The following is a 24,717-nucleotide window of genomic DNA, read 5'->3' as shown; positions in this document are numbered from 1 at the left end:
AAATCACATGAAGATCACAGAAGATCACAAAGCTCTAATTGGTACAGCAGTCTCACAGAAATCTCACATTCACCTTAGGGAATTCACCAAAATACTCGTACGTACATATGTATACACGTGTAAAAGTGTAGCAATGTTCCCATTCGTAAAAGTACAAATACAGAGGGTTGGGACAGAAGAAGGAGCCACTTGAATTTTAGGGGTGGCGTGTGATGCACAGTCGCGGCATTTTAAAAATTTGCATATGTCATACCCAGATAGTTTACGAAAATTTAGCCCTATTCAGATTTTCCCTGTGATTAAAAATGCCCCTATAGCACCCCCCAGAGTGCGAGGCACGCATAAAAGTGTTTTCCAAAGACAGATTGAGCCAGAGAGCGATTGTTAGAAAAGTTGCTGCAAATGGATTTATCGTAAGTCGAAAGTACGTTTCTAATGTACTTAAAAATGTTGGAATCAAGAGGAGGGAAAAAGCGGTAAGAGCTCCACCCCCACGGATAGGATACCCAAGATCCGCTTGAACCAAAAAGTTTATCCGGAAAATCAATTTTTCGTCAAAAAGGTTAATCCGCATGGCGAAAGTTGCATGGCGAAAATGTTAAACGTTAGTAGGAGAACATTTCTAGAGTCATTCACAATGACCTACAGCAAGTGACTCGTAGGACATCCCGAGATCATGCTCTCAACCCAACTTATTTCTCACAAAATAGCAGCCTACACGAAGGATTTTAAAAAAAGTTTGGGTATAACAATTATTCCTACTATAGAAACTCTCGTTAGTTCCTCTGATATCAATCCGATGTTTTTTTTTTGGATTCGGGTACTTAAAAGGGAGCCTTCTTGAAAGGAAAACGCGCACGTTTTGATGCACTTTGGAAAAGCGTTCAGGACGAGTGGTGCAGAATCACTCTGAAAATGGTGTCAAAGGTCATGACTGGTTGCAAAAAGCTACTGAGGCTCGTTAGATAAACTAAAGGGCTTCACATTGAACCAATTACCAAACTTCACAAACGAAAAATAAGGCCGCAATAAATTCAGGTAACGTGGCTCCTTCTTCTGTCCCACCCCTCTGTACGTACAAATACATATGTCATTCGTACAATTACTCGGAACTTGACAAAAAGTTTTCTCACAAAAAGTCCATGGACTTCTTACGTACTGTAATTGATATAATTAGCACATTGACATTAACAATTTTATTACGACGTTGGTACAAAGTAATACCATTTCTCGTACTACATAATGTTTGACTATGTATGCCATGTCCATTAAGCTGATTGGAGCATTGGATCATGAGAGAGAACTTCTCATCAAAGGTCTTTTTATAGGCTTTTGTATCATTCGTATCCTTTGGCCAAAAGCAAGTGTGGAAGCCTCAGATGAAACTAATGAAAAAATGTCACCTCTCAAAGAGAAAGTCCGTCTACGCATTAAACGTATCAAATAAGGAAGAAAGTCTTTAACGGTATGCCTGGTCCCATAATTTGGGCCGAACACGGTTAAAAACTGACAAATCGCATCTGACAAAAATAAAAACTTTTAAAATATTAACAACTGCAACCAAATACGCACAAAGTATTTATTAAGTTGTTTGACAAAACTTTCCTAATTTGGAAATAATTATAATTCTTGCCTGAAGAAGTGATGCTGCATACTCACGAAAAAACTTACAAATAAAATATTCAGTTAATATATCCTCTGAATCAGAGGTCATATAAACTGAATATTTTATTAACTGAATCAGAGGTCATATTAACTGAATCGAAGGCTCTGATAACGTCAATATACAAATATTGCTGGTACCATTATAATGATATAAAAATCGATTCATTTTTACGTAGTTCTAGGTAGTTCCAGATCAATTCCGAATGATGAACAGCTAATAACCAATTCTGTAACGATTTGCTCATCGCTCATATCAAATCACATAAATAATCCATGCAAAGCAAGCTTACTTGAATTTGGCACTTGTTGAATTACAGTTAAGAAACAAATACATTTCGAGTATGCAGTTTCTCTACACTTTATAATTGTAACGCTGTTCACTGATAACATGCAAATCTAAAAATATACTTTGCTACTCCCTTTCAAAATGTCTCAAACTTGATCGGTTCTTGCAATACATCTTGTAAAACATCACTGGTTTTAACTATGCCTCTTGGTTGTGGGAAGATAAACTAATCGCACGATAGGATTCTAACCACTCACTCAGTTTCACTTGATTTCACTCATTTCAAACCCTTTCTCCATCTTTCAGCTCAAACGAACCATGTCCGACCCATATGTGCTGTGCTCATTTTGCAAATTAATCTTAAGTACAAGATATAGTACACATCTGAGGACTCTTTCAATAATAATATATGACGCTTATCACAAACATGTCATAAATACAATACATGGTAGACAAATATGGTAGATAAGCATGATAAATAAATATGCGCAGTGATGCATAGCTCGTACATATACTTAAACGAATCTGCTAATATCAGTAGAAGCTATTATTCAAATGTCATGAAATCAAAATGTATCAACTTTTCACTCGACTCGCACTTTCAGCTTTTTCTATTGTTGTTTTTCTTCTCAGATTGCGAATTAATTTCCGTTGCTCACTGATCTGTACCGGAAATGAATATAAAAATGGGAGAATTGAAAAATAATTTCCTGGTCACTTAAAATTTGCAGTGCGAGCGTTTAAAGTTCTAAATACTGAAGTTCCGTTATTGTTGTTATCAGAATAAAAATTCTTAGTATCCTGGTGTACCTAAACGAAAATGGACAAGAATAATACACATATAATATCGGGTCTGAAGTGAAGGTAATTTCCCTAATTAATGAGTCAAGGCAGGGAGGAAACATAAGTATGAAAACAAATCCTAAGATTTATTGCCAAGATTTAGTCTGAAGGTTCCCTTGTCGCTTCCGACAAGGAAATTTCTGACGAACACAATCATGTGATTAGAATATAATTTTTGCCATCTTGATACCGAGAAACTTTATGCGCATTCTAAGGTTTTCATAGCATCATCAATGATTCCACTCTAGGTGCACGTGCTAAACGTATTACTCTTCATCTATTTATTATTCACTTGAATTGAACAGGAATAAAATAACTTTAAAAAAGCTTCCTTATGTGAGGCGCTGCTAAAAGTGAAAAACAAGATTTATGGCCTTATCTTTTAAATATCTCGTCACCTCATCATTGTAACAGGAGATGGTGGCTTTGCATCACCGCGAGGCCAGACATTTTAACCATATAATATACCACGGCGTTTATTACACACTGCAACGACAACAAAAATTGCATTTGCCACTAAAAAATTAATTAAGTCATTGCTAATTAATATATATATTGATGCATGAACAGATTATTTCGGAAGGATTATAAACTCGAGTTTATGAAAACTATTTCGGAGGATGAATATGATTAAATTAGCTAGTAATTTATTTCACAAGATAACCAGTACTTCAGGCAGCCAACAGGCCGTCCACAAATTATGTAACGCAAGAGGGGAGAGTCTAAGCCTCCGATGATATCGTGTCTATGTTACGCGTGTTAAAGGGGGTCTAGAAAATTGCTATTTTTGCGGTACATAATTTATGGATGGCCCCGTATCAAAATTTAATTGGCCTGTACAATTTTCTGCAGGTGTTATACAAACTACTGCAACCACCTTTGCTGAATTTTTAAAATGTCCCGCTTGAAAATTTAAGGGTTGGATTTTCTTCTTTAAATTATTTACATAGTCTCAACCAATGGGTATGATTCCCTGCTGATTTGAGTATACAAAGTTGTGTGTCAACTGGAGCGACGGTGGCGCACATACCCATCTGTGTATTATTTAGTTGCTAGGTGAGAAGTGGTGGCGCTCGGGTGCAACACCTACCAGTGTATTATTAGTTGGTGAATGTGCATAGACGGCGCTCATAGTGTGGCTACTATCGCTCGTCCAGTACTTCTTCTAGATAGAATAGTATAGTTCTGTGGTCTCAACTTAAAAAGTGATAGTAGAGTAGACGACTATATTAGGTTAGTTTTAAGGAATTTCAAATTTATTCTTATTCCATTGAAAAGCCAGTTAAATTTCAAGTAGAAAACATGTATTAAACTTGAAAATATATTTCTCCTGTTACCACGAAAAATTGATGATGAAAGCACCATCAAAAATACGCACGAAATTAATTGACAAACTATGTCATTCTTGGGTCAGAAATTTTTTTGTGACCCTGACGCATATATGGGGCTCAGAACAGACCTTTTCCTCAGTTTTAATCAATATTTGGTGGTGAAATTGTCTGCGGTTTGAAAATTCCAACGTTAAACCTAAACTGCAAATGAAGTCAGAAATATGGATTTTAATCCAGTTTTTCACGAATTTCGCTGTAAATGCTACTGTGGACGACTTCACAAAGGTCGGTGGCTTTTCACCCAATATGGACTAGTTGAGGGGGTGTTTCTTCTTCACCAGCATGTTGATCAAATATTTTTTTAAACTATCTGCTCTCCTTAATCGAGGAAATTGGGTGGTTTTTGCTCAATTCCGCCGATTCCCGCCTAAACTATGAATGGAGCCTGACAAGATGATATTTTGACCTCTGTTTTGTAGTCAGCTAACCCTTAGACTATTTGACATAAAACGTATTAGTTTTTTTGTTGAAATATGTTTCTGTCGTAAAGAAATTATCATCGGTAAACGGGTTAGCTTTTCTGGTTTTTTCACCGTACTGTTTGGGGAGAGAGGTCGATTTTTTTACCATTGCTTAGGCTTGGGAAATCTGTAGCATGTGACGCTTTCTAATCTAAAAGACCTTCATCTTAGAGTCACTTTTCAGTGCTAATCTGGTCTCTAAAGTTGAAAGGTCATTTATGTGGCCAAAGTCTCCGGCGTCAGATGAAGATTTTGTGTTATTCTGGTATTTAAAGCTTCGAACATCACTGTAGTCCTCCTTGACCTTGGACCACCGAAACCTTTATGCCAAAGATAGACACTGTCTCTAGGATTAGTTTAATAGTTTGGGCAACCAGATCGTAGTTGTCAGTGCCCAAACTTGCCTGGCCCGGCCCTGGGGATTTTTTAGGCCCGGCCCCATTTATTATTTGGCATTTGTGCGTGAAATTTTGAGTCTCAAAAGGTATCTTTAAAACAATTCTTATCGTAAGCAAGTCAGCAAATGAATTAGCAACATGTCAATATATTGATTGTGTTGACTTCAACCACTTCTTACTTCAACGTTACAGAATTATGATTTTGCAATCTTTTTTGGAGGCGAAATTATTTATCACCACTTCGAAATCAAAGGCATTCAATCATTCTTTTGACCTCAGATAATTATTTATTATTTTCATCTGTAAAATGGCCCCTCATTTGGCGGAACAGAAATGGGCAGACTGAGAAACATCCGCAGTGCCATCTCGAAGTTTAGATACGCACACGTGAGACCATTAATATGTATATATGTAGAATTTTCAGGATATCCAAGGGTCCTAGTTTAATAAGGTCTTTTCCAACTTTGTTAAACGACGACATAGTAGTGCCCAGACTTTGAACTTCGTTTAAAAATGTAGGGCAGCAAAACCCGCATGGGTACCAAATTTGCGTTATTTTACCTTACGCGCTGTAAAGTTTGAAAATTGAACTATTTAAGAATTTTTTAAAAATTATTTTGATTTATTCTTCGAACTATCCTTTTCACCGAAGGACCTGGTATGCATCTGCATTGTGTACAAATAGATGCAATAGCTCCAGATTTTTTAATGTCTTCGGTGATGCAAAATCTACCCGGTACGTTTCTTTATTTGGTCAGCAAAAATATCGAAATCGAAGTTGGGCTTATCATTTTGACTGCACAATTTCCTGCTTTAGTAATTTAGCAAAATCAAGCATGTCCTGTTTTCGCCCTGTGATAATGTGATATAGGGTCTTACACAAAATTTTCAGGGTAGCGACGAATGGTCGACAAACGTTTCGTCGAAACCTGATTAGTCGACAAAACAGATATGTGGTCGGCAGAAAATTGGTCGAAACAGCGTATGCGTCGAACACGTCATACTGGTCTCCAATTTAAAGTGGTCGACAACATATTAGTCGACCAACCTTACAAGTTTTAAGTAATCCTTGCATGGGAAGATGTATAATTTTATTACTACTTATCCAGAAATTCTGCCAAAAGATAGCATTACATCGATAAGTGAAAATTGCAGTCGCATAAATTAAAAATATTACCATATTTGATCCAAATTAACATTTTTCTATCAAGGTATGTGGACTTAGAATTGATACGCCGCGCTTGTTTCTCCCAGATTTTTGCAACATGCACAATTCCGCACATCTATCAAATACACAAAGTTTTAGTTCAAAACTCGGGCCGATAAGAAAAAAAAACATCGTTTTTAATTTTAAAATAATTACTTAAAACAACTCCATTTCCCATAACAGAATAACGCGTTATGCAGGAAGACTGCAAATCAATAGATTTCGATGTGGATATGGAATAATTTTATTTATTTTGAAGTTAAAAAATCGATGACCGAGTTTTTTAATTGAACTAAAAGTTATTTATTTAATACATATAAATATGTGTGAAATTGTACATGTTGCAAAAAATCTGGGAGAAACACGCCTGGCGAACCCATTGCTACCGAAATCGTGTAGAAAAATATTTTGTCGACGAGCTGAGATTGGCGACTAGTTGGTTGTCGACCAATATGATGTTGACGAGACAGTTTGTCGGCCACCCACTTGTCCGGAGCCCCAGATTTTCAGCTTAAATTCTACCTTTTATTCCAAGGTAGGTACATAACCATTGTTAACTATTGTTCTTTTATGATCGACAATGTGATGCCATATGGTGCCTTTGTAGATTCGACATTGAAACCCAATGTGGCTGCTCAAAATCTTCGAAGCAATTAAGCACTTGTGATATTTAGCGAACTTGTTCGTACAATAATTTTAGTGGACACAATTACCCGATCCCTTCTGGAGATTACACCTGCCCTAGCTTTTTTAGTGTTTTCGGAGAGGTAAAAAAGGTTATGATGCATTTTTTACTTGGTCAGCCCAAGTAAGAATGCATAGATTGGGCTTATAATTTTCACGCCATAATTTCTCCATTTTAATAATTTGAAAGAATCAAGGATAAATTATTTTAGGCTCACAAAAGAGTAGCAATAATGAAAACCGGAATCTCGAGGGCCACAAAAAATTTAATTTTCTTAATATTTGCATAGTTGATAGAGGTGGGTTTTGTGAGTGCAACGATACCAATACTTTGCTTCAACTCTGCCCCTTCTCCCGGGGGGAGGGGCCAAAGTCGCAAAAATTGGAAACGGGGCAGCGGATTTCAAGATGCTGGGTAAAGATATCGAGATGCTACTTGCGCCAAAAGATTCGTAATTTTTTTCTCTACAACCCGAATCAAGCATTTATGGAAATTCGAAAAACGAAATTTCGAAAAATAACTTAATAAAATAACGAAAAATTGTTGATGAAAATTTGAAGTCTCACAACACCCCATAAATTGGGTATCGTTGGAAAGGTCTCGGCGAGTGGATTAAGATTATATATACTTTTTGGGGTCTGGGACCACCCCCTGAAGTTTAGAAGGCAAAGTACGAAAATCTGCGTCTGTCCAGTCCAGAATTTAACACAGCAGTGGATTGGGAGCTAACACGGAAGCACGAATGGGAGAAACTCAAAAATATTCTTCTGGCCCTATGTTCGCAGGGGGTTGTCCCAGACCCCACAAAGCATATATATTCTTAATCCACTCGCCGAGGCCTTTCCAACGCTACCTCATTTATGGGGTGTTGTGAGACTTGAAATTTTCATCAAAAATTTTTCCAAGTTATATTTCGAAATTTCGTTTTTCGAATTTCCATAAATGCTCGATTCGGGTTGTAGAGAAAAAAATTAGGAAACTTTTAGTGAAAGTATCATTTCGATATCTTTATCCATCATGGAGAAATCCGCTGCCCCGTTTCCAATTTTTGCGACTTTGGCCCCTACCCCCGGGGGAAGGGGCGGAGTTGAAGCAAAGTATTGGTATCGTTGCACTCACAAAACCCACCTCTATCAACTATGCAAATATTAAGAAAATTAAATTTTTTTGTGGCCCTCGAGATTCCGGTTATCATTATTGCTACTCAAAAGCGAAAAGAGTTTTTTTGTAACTATGTTTTAATTTTAGGGTGATTATTGTGTGTTTCTGTTCGATATTGGCACGCTATGAAATTGCTCAAAATCTTCGAAACGTTTAAATAATTTTCCGTGAAATTTTGTAGTGGACACCAGGGCCCGGCCCCCTTCGGGGCCCGGCACTGGGGAAAACCCCCACCTGGCAGCCCCTCGTAAGGGCCCTGGTAGTTGTACTTGGACTGCTACACTACATCAAACATCGTGCATTTTTTTCTCGTGCAAAAAGTGAAAAATTATTGCCGCGCGCGTGTAGCTAAACTCTTCCTACTTTTGACCTAGTGACGTCAAGTAAAAACGGTCATCACCAATGATAGGCACTAAATGTATGTACAAACCGCAACTGACCTTTTAATTTTATGTTGACCAGTTCAAAAACTACGCTCTACTATCACTTCTTATGGTAAGACTATGTATAAACAATTGATCAGTAGTACATTAAAGGCTAATTGTATTTAGTAGCACAACTAGTTCTCAATACGAACGAGAAAGTAACAAATGATAATTTCGAGAAATTCGTGAACCTAGACTTTCTTCCAGCGAGTTGCCAATTATTGCGAATATATTCTTTATTGGCAGAAGCTTAGCGTAAAATGTCTGGCATCGCGGTGATGCAAAGCCACCATCTCCTGTTACAATGATGAGGGGACGAGATATTTAAAAGATAAGGCCAGAAATCTTGTTTTTCACTTTTAGCAGCGCCTCACATAAGGAAGCTTTTTTAAAGTTATTTTATTTCATGGATTTTAGGTGATTCATATTGTCAGACAATTAAGTCCACTTGTCAAAATTGTTAAACTATTCTTCTCTGACCAGCTAGTGCGTGTCTAAATGTTTTATACCAGAAATTTCTTAAACACAACTACTATTATTTTTAGTAAATTGTTACATTGGCTGCTAATAGCAACCAGCTACATTGCAATTTTGATGAAGAATGCTTAGCAACATGAATAGTTTCAGATGCCTCCATCAAAACTCTTTCAGTTTTGAACCGATCTTAATCGGATTTGTTTTAAATGATGCATAACCGATTTGTACACAATAAAATCAGGTTTTATGCATATATTCCTTTGACATAAGTGTCTCAAATTTTGATTGTAAAGTTTCAAATTGAAATTTGGGGGCTCAAAATGCAACTTTTCTACCAGGAAAGCTGTAAAACATCATCTCCTCATTCTCGTCTGCACGATTGCTCTTTACACCTTCTGCGTAGGATTAACCGTTTTGGCTCTAGCCTTGTCTACAGTTTCAAAGGGTGTATACGAAAGCATACTTAGGCTTCGCCGTAACCATGGTGACGTTTTTTTTGCGGGCACCCATAGTTACTTTTGCCTCACCTAAGAAAAATAGTTACTTAAAGTTAAAGCAATAAATGTAATGTAGTAGCGGAAACCACATCAAAGAAGCATATCAAACCCACATACTTACGAGAGATTGTAAAATGAAACTTACTTGCATTATTATCACGGGCATAAAGTTACATGTTTAGCATACACAAAAGTAAACTGACAAAGTCAGTTAAAAATTATGGAAGTATTAGATAGTCGTCGTGAAAGCCCACCACTAACTTAAACGACACAGGATGAGTTGCTCATCCAGCCACCCAGCAACTTGCTCATTTAAAAGTTTGGAATAAATTACTGCCAGAGTAACCTAACAGGGTAGTCCACACTGGTTTTCGAAATTATTGAAACGCTGAAAGAGGAAGAAAATGACAGCCCAGGCTGCGCTTTGTATGCTTTTATTTTCAATGTATCAAGAATATAACAAAAGTTAACAAGTCTTTCAATCCTAAATCACATCGTTATCTCATCCAGATCCACAAGGTACAATAACGCACTATAAATGCGTGTAACTATTAATGTATCTTCACAACCTTACGCTTAATTACATCGGTAACAATTAAAACTCTTGTAAACATTGTTACATAATCACAAAACAGTTATGTATGTCTCCCTGCTAATTATCTTTGTTCAGTGAGCAATACTTGTTTTCCTCGTGCGTCGGAAATCTGTCAGATGAGAACCTCTCCAGGTACGCAGGAGGGACAAGTATTACCATCTTCGATCGTATTAGTAGACACTGACATTTTCAGTTTATCGTCACTACTTGCTTTCTCCTTCCACTTCCTGTCATCTTCAATACTTAATCCATTCTGCTGTAGATTCATCACAATAAACTCATCTCCACCACTCACACTAGTACGAGCAAACGTGGTATCTCCTTCCCTCCTCGTAACAGTATTGCCAATGTCACCACATGTATTATCCTCCTCGTCTCTGCAGTTCGTGTCAAGAACCTTGTGCTTCTCTTTTTTCCCCTTACACGACTGTAGATTAGAGGAGAAAGCGTCATTGCTGCAGAATATGAGGACTGGCAAAAGGAGGACGTAGCAGTAGAAGAGTGAGACCAAGATGTAGAACGAGTTCGATCTGCAACACAAGTCAGGAGATAGTTTAATTTATTAAAATTGTGCATGATTGCCAATTTGTCACCACCAACCTGACTCCATCCTCACAGTCCAATTCGGGATGCTGCATAAATCTATCGTATCTCGCTTGTAAAGTTGTATTCTTATAAATCGACACGCCCACACCGAAGGGGACCCATAGGAGGACGAAAACCATGGAATTGATATATATAAATCGTATCCGACGGACTCGTCTCTGCATCCGAAGACACGGCACCTGAATGATGGACATGTGTACAACGGACGAAACATAATAATTTAAGCTTGCCTTTCACTTGGCCCACACAACTGAACTATAACTACATTTATTTTAATTTTATAAATTCCAATGGATCAGAGCGCATTAAATGCAAGAGAGAAAGCTACCGCTATGTAAAGAGCATCATCTAAATATTAAAATGCACTCTTGTGAAAACGTGGGGGACGGAGTAAATATTTACGTAAGTGCAACAGGTATGCACATATCCATGTTGATATACGGATGCAATAATGCCTAAATATAATACCGAAAACCAGAAAATTCTGAGATCATGGCATGGCTTGATGGATGAATTTACTGTGTAATCCGAGATGTAAACGGAGAAGAGTATGTAATCCTTCAGGGAAAGTTCAAGTGGGTTTAGGTTTCGCTTGCATTTTTTATTCCACGAACTATTCTTGCGTAAGCAATTGTCGAGCAGGTGTACATAGTCTTACCATAAGAAGTGATAGTAGAGCGTAGTTTTTGAACCGGTCAACATAAAATTAAAAGGTCAATTGCGGTTTGTGCATACATTCAGTGCCTATCATTGGTGTTCACCGCTTTTACTTGACATTACTAGGTCAAAAGTTAGAGAAGCTTAGCTACACGCGCGCGGCAATAATTTTTCACTTTTTGCACGAGAAAAAAATGCACAATGTTTGATGTAGTGTAGCAGTCCAAGTACAACTACGATCTGGTTGCCAAAACTATTAAAGTAATCCTAGACACAGTGTCTATCTTTGGTATAAAGGTTTCGGTGGTCCAAGGTCAAGAAAGACTACAGTGATGTCCGAAGCTTTAAATACCAGAATAGCACAAAATCTCTATCTGACGCCGGAGATTTGGTCCAAATAAATGACCTTTCAACTTTACAATTCAGATGAGCACTAAAAAATGATCCTAAGATGTAGGTCTTTTAGATTAGAAACCGTCACATGCTACAGATTTCCCAAGTTTAAGCAAGGGTCAAAAACTCGACCTCTCTCCCCAAACGGTACGGTGAAAAAACCAAAAAAAAATAACCCGTTTACCGATGATAATTTCTTTACGACAGAAACATATTTCAACAAAAAAACTAACACGCTTTATGTCAAATATTCTAAGGGTTAGCTGATTACAAAATAAAGGTCAAAATGTTATCTTATCAAGCTCCATTCATGGTTTTGGTTGGAATCGGCGGAATAGAGCAAAAACAGCCCAATTTCCTTGATTAAGGAGAGGAGATAGTTAAAAAAAATATTTGATAAACGTCCTGATGAAACTGGAGCACTCCCTCAACTAGTCCATATCGGATGTAAACCCTCCGACCTTTGTGAAGGCGTCTACAGTAGCATTTACAGCGAAATTCGTTAAAAACCGGATTAAAATCAATATTTCTGACTTCATTTGCACTTTAGGTTTAACGTTGGAATTTTCGAACCGCAGACAACTTCACCACCAAATATTGATTAAAATTGGGGAAAAGGTCTGTTCTGAGCCCCATATAACTGTCGGGGTCAAAAAAAAATTTCTGACCCGGGAATGATACACTTTGTCCATTAATTTCGTGCGTATTTTTGATGGTGCTTTCATCATCAATTTTTCGTGGTAACAGGAGAAATATATTTTCAAGTTTAATACATGTTTTCTACTTGAAATTTAACTGGCTTTTCAATGGAATAAAAATAAATTTGAAATTCCTTAAAACTAACCTAATATAGTCGTCTACTCTACTATCACTTTTTAAGTTGAGACTATGTAGTGTGCCATGAATGAATATATCATACTTGCCAACGCAAAATTACCTATTGCAATTGTGTAGATACGTTTGTGTAATTAGACTTTGTACACGAAAAGCAAACATATGCGGATGATTTAAATCAAAGAAAATTACCTAAATTAAATTAGTAACCTAATGTATAATATCAATACACCTTACTCACCGTAAAATGAAAGAAATGCTTCAAAGTTGCTCGAATCCGATAGAGCTCTGTAAACCAATAGGAAATTCTTATTGCGTATTATTCTTATTAAGCATAATACGAATGAGTCTAGAAACATGCATGAAAACACATCTGTGTGGCAAAAGGAGATGGAGAAAGTTCAAGGGTGAAGAAAACTGCTTAGTTAAATAATCAGATTAAATCATTAACCAGCGTCACATCTCACCGAACATCATATAAACCGGGATCGCCACGTGGAAGATCAAAGACCTCATCACCTCGTACATAAGCCCAGCACAGAAATAGTCACCGGGTGGAGCTTTCATACAAACGTAGTGAACTGTTTGGTCCGAGTGGGTGTGGTGCACGAGGACGGTGACAAATAAAGATGGGATTGCGCCTATAAGAGAAAGTATCCAAATTCCTCCAATTAAGCGCCCCACCAAAAGTTTTCCCTCCACGCCAGCACCGGACGGGTCCACTTTTCTGACGCGTTCGTAGCTGATGCTTAGGACGGAGAGAGAAATCAGGCTAATACCAACATCTACAAGATATAGACGACAAATTCGGTGTATTAGGGTGATTAGTGATACCTTGTAATTACATTACGCAATATATAGTCGTGTATTGAACACATTATCGCTGTCTACAAATCGTTACCAGTCATTCGCCACGTGGTTGGTTTTATCTGATTCATCGTTTTTTTTTACTTTTACATAACTCATGATTTGGTACTCACTCCTAAAATACGAGAAGACCGAGCAAATCCACAAATTCTGCAAGACGACGTCCAACCCACTAATATAAACGGCACCCAGTCCTGCCGAAATTATAGAGACGAAGGCAAGATTGGCAATTAAAGCGTTCAGTGGCCTGCGCATACCAAAAGAACAATTACAATTACTCAATTACAGACAAATTAGATTAGTCGTAAGCTTAAACCTGATGACAGATTTTGTAAAGATGGTGTAAAGGAGGAAGCTATTCAGAAAGATTGTTGCCAAAGCCAGCGTCGTGCCAAGAAGGGATGTAATAGTGTGTCTCAGATTGTTACTTTCCATTGTGGAATTTATTTGTGAAACTGACGAGCAGTAGACGAGTCCACCTGTTATTGCGTGAATAGATAGAAAATTGTGCGAAAATTGTCAGATTTGTCAAAAATTCCAATTTTAAATCACACTTTCTTTGTCAATACCTGCTGAATTATTTATGTTCAACATAATGGTATTGGAATTATGAGCATGTGAAAGAACACCACCTGCTTCTGTCGTCAGAACAAAATGAGATTCTTCCCAGGGTTTCCGGTTCCTGCTTCTTTGATCTTTATATCGAACAGTAAAATGATCCCAGTTGTTGAAGAGGAAGGAAAGTGAGACACGTCCAACTCGGTGCGCGTCTTTATTGCGAATGTTCATGATCCACACACACACTTGGGAGCATTAGATATCTGATGGGACTTTCTCCACGGTGCTTGAACCGCTGCCATTATCGTCGCGTAACTCCATACAATGTTCATGGTCGCCCAAATCTGAGACTTGTGTACTTTTACTACACACTTCCGTTTTAGTCGTTTTCGCAAAGTTTCTCCTGCACCTGTATCCTCAAGCGTGGCGTGCATTATGACACAATCGAGTGGGGCAATGTTTAGTTTTCGTTGACATTTTCAAAGAAAAAAAACATTTCTATTTGTGGATTTTTATTTGTTTAAACCCTAATTTGCAATTCCCTAAGGATAACAATTCTTTGATCGAATGTATGTATTCGCTCTCCATGGGTTGCAACCCAGGGTGCATAAACTTTTTTGTTGTCCGTGGTTCCTAAGGAGAAACCACGGACAACAAAAAAGTTTATGCACCCTGGTTGAAACCAATCTCTTCCCTTCCTTGTGCTAAAGAAGGAAATAAAATTATGGAATCGAGTTTTCTTTGACAATTTTATAAAGAATAATTCTTCAATGAACAATTCAATTGCTGGGTCTCGTTTGGTTTCACATGGAAGTACGAATGCTCCAGAATGTCTTCTTTCACATATAGTTTTATGTGGCACACACTCCTGACTGAAAGATAAAACTTTATGGCTAAACTTACTAATTACAAGAAATCATAAATATTATATTATGAAAGCCTTAGATTTACTTTGGGGCTTTATACCTCGTAATACAGAAAGTTGTCCATTAGAGAAAAGTAATCATTAAACTCAAAACTCACTCTCGTCACACATCCCAGTTCCTTTATTCTACTGAGACTTTTTTTATAAATCCATGTACAATGTACAATTTCAGTTTACAGACAGCAAATCCTGGACCACTAAAAGTATACATAAAGCTTCCATTTCACTCATCCTCAGCCTCCTTCAGTACATAATAGGTACATACTTACAAACGGTACCTTGCTGTCCTTTCACTAATTGTAACCTAGGCCATTCTCCTATACTCTCTGTAAAATTTACACTGCAAATCCACATCCCATTCACCCAAAAAGTTTGAGGAGTCTCACCCCACTTTCAGAATCAGTTTTGAGTGGAAGCTCACTCGGACGAGATTTCAACTTTCACATCATCTCATCCCGACTTGCGTTTTGTTGTCTCACTTTACTCACTTTGAAGTGTGTGTGTGTGTGCCTGAATCAATTTATTGCATCCTGTTTCAACCACTACTAAGCACTACCTTAATTACACACAACATGCCGCGTCGGCATCATTTCCACATCAGTTGTAGGGCCACTACTTCCATCGTCATCATCTTTTGTTCTTTCATCCTTTCATGCCAATTTGCTTCTGCTCAACAACCACGACAAAGTCAACAGAGACAAAAGAGCCAGGTAATAAAGTAAATCCACAAAACGTCAGAATTATTATGCTTCCATTGCCAAGAATTGAAATTTGACCAATATTAGCCAAGACTGCTTCAAAACCCGGGATCGTCCTCTTCCTGGGACGTGTACAATGCAAATAACGATTTCCTGTTGCGGGATCCAATTATTGACGACTTTTCATCGCAATTGCCGATAACCATTGTGAAATCCACGTCAATTTCGTCATCCTCCTCCAAAACAAATGGGGCAGAAATTCAGACGAAAAGCAATCTTCCTTCGCCAACTAGTAATGGGACACCACTGCGGAAAAACAGTGATGACGTTAATCAAATGCTGGGAACGTTGGAAGATGATTTGATCCAGGTAGAATTGCTTATCAAAAATTGTAAAAATTATTGTGCAACCAGCTAGTCCAATAATTAAAATTAGTAACTAATAATTCTAATTATTGAATTATAAATATGTAGATGATCAATGAAGAAAACGTAAAACTGGAAAAATTTATCAATCATAAAATTCAAAGTTTTGAAGAAAAATTGAAAGTATATGAAAATTCTACCTTACTTGGAGACAAGCAGTTTGCAGATTTATACGTCAGACTTGAAACACTGAGCGAGGTAAACTGATACATTATTGATATTACTTAACTTTGTTTGATTTCATGAAATCGTTTCATCCGATACGCACATAAATTATGTATGTATGTGCATCCCTGAACTCATATATACCTACGTACATACAGCTACATATTTTCCTAGGTTCAGGAAAACAATTCCATGCAAACATTACGCAGAAGCGATTCTACAGAATTTCTCCCACACGGTTTTAAAGACGACGAAGACGACCAAACGCAGCTAGCAATGGAATTTGCAAACTGGCTAAACAGCTTTATACAGGAATATGACACGTATAAAATATTTACCCCGATTGCCAACTCAATTCAAGCATTTCGAAATTCTAAGAAACGAGTGAGTCCTCCAAGTTCTTATTGATTTTGGTATTGATTATTTGCTACAGTCAACTTTTGATAAATATGTATTTCCATGCAGTCCTTTCAACTAGAAAATCGGATGCAGAGAAGATCGTCCGAATCGGGTAAAACAGGCAATTTATGATGATTAAAGATTCCCAATATTGTTTGAAGTTTAACAATTATTTATTATGCAGAATGTGGAGGAATCGTGTTAGGCGACGCTGGCGAAATTGCATTCTCTCCCCCAGAAGATGACGAGTTTTACCCATCGAGATGTATCTGGACACTTCGTGTCACATCGCATCAGCAAATAGCCTTTAATCTTATAGAAGACAACTTCCCCTCGGGCGGACGAGACACTTATCTCGCCATACACACTTTGACCTCCATCCCCAAACTGTATTTTGGATTCTTTTCATTTAAAGATGCAGGGAACCCGGGCATAAAAGGGCCTGTTGTTTTGTAAGTGGAAATTATGTGTTATCTGTATGTATGTAATGCATAAAATAATCCTTCCCACTTATCCTGTAGACGCCACAATGACAAATCCGACACAATCGTTGACGGTCCAGTAGTTTTCATCACTTTAGTCTCATCCATGGATAAAATTGCGCCCAGTTTCAAGCTCAAATTTGAATCTATCGGGCTGAAAATACCGATTGATTCCGTTAGCCCTGTGAAATATAACCACTTTCACTACACTGATCTTGATGGTGTAATTGACTACCCAAAAACTTCCTGGTCGTGGCTGTTTGGCACAGGAAAGTGGTACAGAGGACCGGAAATTGCGACCTTTACCATTTCACCTCAACAAAAAGAGAAAATCAACTCCATTAATATTTTCGTGGATGATATTAGCATTCGTAAATCACTGTTTTGGGGCGATTGTGACCAAGACTCGTTAACTTTTTTCAACGCTGCAAACTCTCGTGTGAAGAAATATGGAACAATTTCTGGTAAAGTGGCTGACAAAAAGGGGTAAGGATAAAATTATACGTACAGTGTCGGACAGATGTCTACGTCCACATAGTCGCGTCAATTTCATTTTCAAATTGTCACTGAACTACTGAACCAATTTTCATCATTGATATATCAAATTCTCACAAATTTAACGTAATTTCATAAAACATATGAGTTATTTCTGAAAATTCTGGGAAAACTGAGAATCATAGTGCAGAGCGAGAGAGGATGAAATTTGAGCGGACAAAAGTCTACGTCCACTTCACTTTAATTGTTAACAACAAAAATCTCTCCAATTTATAAAATCAGGTAACTTAATAAATCTATTAATAACATATGCCGCATTAATTTTTAAATAATTTTCTTCCAGAAAAATATGATGGCGTCGACACGCAAGGAAATTCCTATCGCTATTCGAGATCTTGTCATTCAGGACTGGAAGGGTGGACAAAAAGGGGGGCTGTCGCAGAGACAAATAGGGACCAAGTATAAATTAGCAAGGACAACCATCCAGACAATCATTAAGAACTTTAGAGCTAATGGTTCAGTCCAAAACAAGGTCAGAAGTGGTCGAAAACCGATTTTGGCTCACCGAGAAGTACGCCACGTGCTCAACAAAGTCAACGTTACACCCTCACTTAGTGCTCCAAAGCTATCTACCGAGATCAAGGAGATGTTCGGCAAACAGGTTAGTCCTATGACCATCCAAAGAACACTGAATAAGGGAAATTTGAAATCCCACAGAGCAGTCCGGAAGCCTCTTATTGTACCGAGGAATGCAACCAAACGAGTGAAGTTTGCCAGAGACCACATTTCCAAGCCACAAACATTCTGGGACATATTTTATGGACTGACGAGTCAAAGTTCAATGTCTTTGGGTCAGATGGGCGTCGTAGAGTGTGGAGATATCCAAAAGAAGCTTTGAATCCAAAAAATCTCAACCCCACAGTTAAGCACGGCGGCGGGTCGGTAATGGTGTGGGGATGCATGGCTTCAAGTGGGGCAGGAAAAATGGAATTTATTGACGGAATTATGGACCAATACAAGTACCAGGGAATACTTGACCGTAATATCCAGGAATCTGTTCGAAAACTTGGACTTGGACGACGATTTGCCTTCCAACAAGACAACGATCCGAAACACTCTGCCAAGTCCACCATGGAATACTTCAAGAAAAAAAAATTCCGAAGCTAGAATGGCCTCCCCAATCTCCAGACTTGAATCCCATTGAGCATCTGTGCGACCACATTGAAAGAGAAATAAGAAAACAATCTTTTTCAGGAATTCCGGGCCTTAAATCCAGAATTCGTGAAGTTTGGGAAACCATTTCTGAAGATGTGACCAAGAATTTGGTAAACTCAATGACTCGACGCCTTGAAGCCGTCCTTAAAGCGAACGGAGGCCCAACCAAATATTAAAAATTAATTGTTATAACATTCCTTATAAATTACAGTTTTTTTTGTATGTTTTCTCTGACTGGACGTTGACTTTTGTCCATCCAATTGTTTTCATTTTGAATTAAAATACATCTCTGGCCTAAAATAAATTTTTTAGCGGAAAACTAATAATGTGCTATGAAATTACGTTAAATTTGTGAGAATTTGATATATCAATGATGAAAATTGGTTCAGTAGTTCAGTGACAATTTGAAAATGAAATTGACGCGACTATGTGGACGTAGACATCTGTCCGACACTGTACAAAGCTCATCTTAAAATGCAATAGTGATGCAACCACTTGTACATATAAACGAATGGTTTTTCAGACTTGATCGATATTGCGGAGATTTTAAGGAATCCGACCAAATAACGAGTAAGGATGGTGAACCGATTATTGTCGTGTTTAAGACTGATCTAATTGTTGGAGGACATGGTTTCGAGTTCAGTTGGGAAACCACTTAACCATATTAAATGCATACATATGTTTATTATGAGATTCATTATGCCATGACTGACAATTATTCTACAGATGTGTTTAAAATCTAGATACATACTGATAAGCTGCAAATAAAGTGATTACTTTTGGGCAATTAAAAAATTCTGGCAAAGTTATAAAACTTTTGGCAGGTGCATAGTTCTAACCTGAATCATATAAAGGACTCCATCACATTTTTGTCCATTTGTCAAGTTTATGTTTTGGGTTCAAGGCCATCTTGCTGGAAAAGGGTCCTTCGAGAAGTGCCATATTTTCCAAGAAAAGGTTCTCTTGGAAAATCTGTCTCTTTCTCATGCTGGAGTGTTGATCTTTTATTTACTTCAATTTATTTTTGGTACAAGAGAATCCTTTCTGGAATTTAAGGTTTTCCATGAACCTTTATGGGTCGCGTGATTCAGCACCTGTAAACTCATCTTGCTTTTCACATGCATTGTTATGCCAGATGAAAGAAAAAGGATGTAATATTGAGTTCAATGCTTTAAAATCTACACTTGCAGTGAAAAACATTACGTTTATATTGCTTATATTTTTCTTTTACGATTGGCTGGCCCATCCGTTAACCTCACAAATCCAGCAGGGCATACAAACCGAAGTCTTTTACCTGTATAACCTTTTCTAATCCCAAGGAACAGTTGACAATGTCATCCCTCTCGCACACAGATCTGGAAGATTCTCATTTTCATTGCGACTATTGAGACCACGAAAGGACTCATTTTAAATACGTTGCAAAAATGTTCCCAGTTTCGAGATACAAACCAATTTCAAATAGCCAAGTTATTATTCTTTCGCTAAATTTTCTCTTCTTTTTTACGACTACTTCTGGACAACAGCGAGGATTGGATGGGAGTCAGAATGTACAGGTATGCATGAAGACTAATTTTAACTTAAACGTAAAAGTCTGGTCCCAAAATAACCTCTGATGATTACAAATCAGCTCCCAAGACGTGCCCCCATCCTTGACTACAAGCCACAGGGACAAGATATCATTCCAGTGTTACCTTCCTCGCCCTCTGGCATTGGCACTGGCGGGGTGTACCGTTCCTTCATCCAATTCGACAGAACTTTAGAACCTCTGCAAAATGACCCCTCCTCGCCAAACGCTCGTGAGGAGCAGAATGACTGCTGGGTGGACGATGGCACTGTGGAAAAGTTTAAGCTCAGATTACGACAGGTTAAATAGTTTTTTGTAATGTTAAAAATGATGTTTTTCTATTATAAAATTAGATACCACTTGATTTTTGCAGCGCCTTCAGCAAAATCGTGAATACATGGAAGCAGTGATTGACCTCAAATTCAACCAGTTGGAAAATCGTTTTATATCGATTCAAGAAAATTCTCTTTTGGCTGAAAAAATTTTACTGCTTAACGAGACCGTAACCAATTTGGAAGATAGCAATCTCATCGTGGAATTCAAAACAACGATGGTAAATTAAAAATTTAAATAACATTTAAAGATTCTTGATTGACAAAATTTATATTTATTCCAGAGCATTGATAATAATTTGGTGGAAGATCGCATGGACAATAATAATCGATCCCAAGAGGACAACGCTTTACTCCATTTCTTCAGTGTGGTGAATTCTCTTGACTTGCCGAAAACATGGTCATGGCCATCGCTCAGTTCGGTACACCCATGGATTGAAAGATTGTTGGAATACAACACATTTGTATCCAGTAATCCAGAGGTATGGATTGGGTAGAATTTATGATAGATAACAATAACATGTACAATTGGTCAGGAAATATTAAGCGCATGCCATTAATTTACAGTTTAATCTCATAACTATACACGACATTTCAAATGACACGGCGGAGATACCTAAAAATTTAATAACATCCTCAGGTCCACATTTTGCTTACTTCATTCAAATCATGAAATTTTGAAGTTTTTCAAAATATTTTGCTAATAATTTGATAGAATGTGGTGGTGCAGCCATAACCATGACTGAAGGAACCTTCTCCTTTCAACCGAATGACAATTCTGATAACTTTACTCTCTCTGGGGGCACATGCATATGGAGAATAGCACCAACAAATTCGCAATCTGTCGCCATTAGATTTGAACAAGATTCATTCCTAAGAAAACATCGCGATGCAAATGTGTCCCTCGTCCCTTCGGATGTCTGGACTTGGTCACCAATTCAATACGGAAAGAATTATGATCGGAACACCATTAAAAAAAATTGCGATTGGGAATGGAATTGTCATTCTTACAATGATGGCCCCTCCTCTACCTTCCTGAAAACAGATCGGGTCGTCCGTATTTTAAATGAAAGCTCGAAACTGAAGAGATTGTAAATGTTTGATATTAAAAAATATCTAATTGTCAAATTTTGTGATCATTTGTTTTATCCTCAGATTTCACCATGATCGGGAACAATACAAGTTTGACGAGAAAAATGTCTACATAATTTTGAATTTTGATCCCAGTAAGGGAACGCCACCCGCGTTTTCACTTCAATTCAAGGGAAGATCCTGTATGTTTTGCTATGGAGCAGAACACGATATCAAACCTAAAACACAAATGCATGGGAAATTGGATAATGATATTTATGAAATAATGGATATTTATGTAACCATGTTTGGAGTGGTGTCCATCTTTCAAGACAGCATTAATTGGATGGGTGAACGGCTTTTACAGTTTTTGTAGTTTTTGCGGCGAATCAATTTAATTCAATGCTCGGTCTCACGAAAATTCTACAAGTATCAAAACATGAAATACGTTCATGCAGATGTAACGTACAATTTCCCAAAGACTGATCCTGAGGCTATCAAATACAAAATACAATTATTGAATAGACATGTATATTGTGTGCTTTTCTCGTATGTTTCTACTTCAATAAACCTCTGTTATATGTACATAAATAGGTACGTATTTTCTCTTCGTTCGTGTCAATTATAACAATCACATTGTCCGTCAATTATTTAGTTAGTAAAAAGAAATCTTAAGAACACCCAAGACACTTGTAGGTATATGATACTTATGACGTATGTACCTGAAGAAAAATTATGCCATTATCTAACTGTTAGATAATGGCGTATTTTTCTCTTCAGGTACATATGTTGATATGTTAGATTCTAACATAACGCGTGTTTCAAATAAATATACATATTAATTTATGCATATTCGATTTCGTACGTGTGACTTCTAGAATAGAAGAACAGCAACGTGCTGACACCGAATAAAATAAACCTACAGTGCAGACTTCATTTAGTCCGAGTCAGGGTCAGACTCCCATTTTAAATTTTTGTCCGATAACCCAAGAATTATTATCAACGACCCCGATTATATCTATCTTACTGTCTTCTCGGCATACATGTTTCTATACACCTGGCATATTTAATATTCTTAATCATCATCAACTCTCACATTTATCCAGTTTTTTATGTCAACTTCAAAAGCAGAATGGGTCACCTTGTTAAACCACCTGCTCCCAAATTTCGTAACTCTCACAAGTCACAACTCATCTATTGTGTTTAAGAACGGAAGGACGGACGGATGTACATGACGGTTCCATAAACGCTGACTCAGGCTAAAAACCTACCAATCAATCAATCAATACGGACTAATTTACAAATGGTTTAAAACCCCGTGTCCAATTGACAATCTGTGTCAGAACTTTATTCGAAACCGAGTTTCACTTATCAATACCTCGTTATCATACGGTAAAACTGTACAGTCTTCAAATTCCAATTTATTTAACCTTGCACTTTAATATTTCAATATTTCAGAAAATCGCCAATTACCATGTCTTACTTTCTTCAAATATTCTGTGTAATCACACTGATTTTTGCCACTGCCTCAAAAAACGGCATTCAAGCCCAAACTGAGGAATGTCTCCCAATTCCGAAGGACTGCTCATTCTACACTCGCTGTCTCGAGGCAAACGTTCCATGTGGTCCGAATGGCTACGCTCTCGAATATGGCAACAAATTCTGTAACAAGTTTTTAGAAAATATTTCAAAATTTACCTCAGATGGACAAACCTGGTTATTTAATACGATGACCTGTCTGCAAGGTGTCCTCGTTCCGATTGCCAATAAAGAAGTTATTATGAATTGTAGTGCGATTGAAACCTTTGCATTGAGTTCGCATCCGGCCTGCTATGTTGACTCTCCTCCAGGCATTTGTTTTTTGCCAATTTCTGATAAAATTGAACTACTAAGAATAATTGGCATTTCGACATCGGCGCAAGTATTGGAACAAGTCATCACCGTCCTCGAGATGTGCAGTTCTTCGGAGTTTCAGGACATTGTGGATGCATTACAGATTTCTGACCTTGATTTGTACCTGAGAATTCTTCTAATTATCAGTGGCTAACCAGGTTCACTTTCACTAATGTCAGAACTCCTGGTTTGTTCACACTCCAACAATAACCATTTGTAGTATATTGTAGAAATATATGTATATATTTATATTATTACGAGCAGCATCATTGAAAATCAAAAATTTTAACTAACTTTTATTCTACTATATTCGACACTGTAAAAATCTGATAATAAACTGAGAAAAATGATAAGCATATACATGGAGGTGTTCTTACATAAATGAAAGGACTGGTTTTTCCACTCGCTTTCTACATTTCATAAATTGTTCAAATTTTGTTATTTACTATATTTTATGGAAAATTCAGTAAGCTGCCTGGAACAGAAACGAAATTAGGTAAGTTATCTATGTTCGTTCCAAAATGAGAGAAAAAAATGCACAACTCAGAAGCTAGTTTTTAATGAATCAACATTCAGTTTTAGAAATTGCATCAATATTATTAAAATTTGGTTACTGTTTCAAGTAATTGTTGTCATCCTTCAAGTAATATACATAATTATTTAGTATTTAATTCTGATTTCTGTTATTCACATTTAGCTGCAATAACAATTAGTATCAATATCAATTTGCCTCAAATGGTTTGGGTAATGAAAGTCTCATTATGGTGTTACAGTCTCACTCTGCCTCATAGTCACAGCACTAAATATCCATGAGTGAAATAAGCTTGTTGTTCGTTTCTCCTTTGTTCATCATGCGTGTTATAAGCATGTATGAATGAACAATTATCACCTGAACTTTACCAAGGTTTATAGTGATCTAGACTACAAGTGTCATCATTATCTCCCTGATGCAATCTAATTTTAGGAGTTTTAATCAAATCTGAATTAATTTCATAAAAAAAATGTATTTTACTGCAACACAGCAGCTTGGGAAACGTGAGACCCTGA

The 24,717-nt window shown here is 37.3% G+C and overlaps 3 protein-coding genes across 3 annotated transcripts; 2 read left to right on the top strand and 1 right to left on the bottom strand.

Moving 5' to 3' along the window:
* Positions 1-9,920: 9,920 nt before the first annotated feature.
* LOC118434966 lies at positions 9,921-15,115 on the bottom strand. The gene is made up of 7 exons (XM_035849807.1): positions 14,018-15,115; positions 13,765-13,927; positions 13,562-13,695; positions 13,049-13,366; positions 12,823-12,869; positions 10,692-10,876; positions 9,921-10,621 (listed from the first exon to the last, which is right to left on the bottom strand). Exons 1-7 carry the CDS (start codon positions 14,235-14,237, stop codon positions 10,204-10,206), a joined length of 1,485 nt encoding a protein of 494 aa, XP_035705700.1. The 5' UTR covers positions 14,238-15,115; the 3' UTR covers positions 9,921-10,203.
* Positions 15,116-15,314: 199 nt separating this feature from the next.
* LOC110845571 lies at positions 15,315-19,598 on the top strand. The gene is made up of 8 exons (XM_022092017.2): positions 15,315-15,641; positions 15,717-15,998; positions 16,103-16,252; positions 16,394-16,603; positions 16,685-16,730; positions 16,803-17,070; positions 17,140-17,586; positions 19,334-19,598. The coding sequence occupies exons 1-8, from the start codon at positions 15,504-15,506 to the stop codon at positions 19,467-19,469; spliced, it is 1,677 nt and encodes a 558-aa protein (XP_021947709.1). The 5' UTR covers positions 15,315-15,503; the 3' UTR covers positions 19,470-19,598.
* A 388-nt stretch (positions 19,599-19,986) lies between these two features.
* On the top strand, positions 19,987-24,030 carry LOC110847404. The gene is made up of 8 exons (XM_022094344.2): positions 19,987-20,363; positions 20,438-20,674; positions 20,748-20,927; positions 20,991-21,188; positions 21,274-21,346; positions 21,422-21,797; positions 21,862-23,169; positions 23,236-24,030. The coding sequence occupies exons 1-7, from the start codon at positions 20,235-20,237 to the stop codon at positions 22,151-22,153; spliced, it is 1,485 nt and encodes a 494-aa protein (XP_021950036.1). The 5' UTR covers positions 19,987-20,234; the 3' UTR covers positions 22,154-23,169; positions 23,236-24,030.
* The last annotated feature ends 687 nt before the right edge of the window (positions 24,031-24,717 follow it).

This window comes from Folsomia candida, unplaced genomic scaffold, assembly GCF_002217175.1.
Source record: "Folsomia candida strain VU population unplaced genomic scaffold, ASM221717v1 Fcan01_Sc003, whole genome shotgun sequence".
NCBI classification, from domain to species: domain Eukaryota; kingdom Metazoa; phylum Arthropoda; class Collembola; order Entomobryomorpha; family Isotomidae; genus Folsomia; species Folsomia candida.
This window is presented reverse-complemented; position numbering and strand designations above follow the sequence as displayed.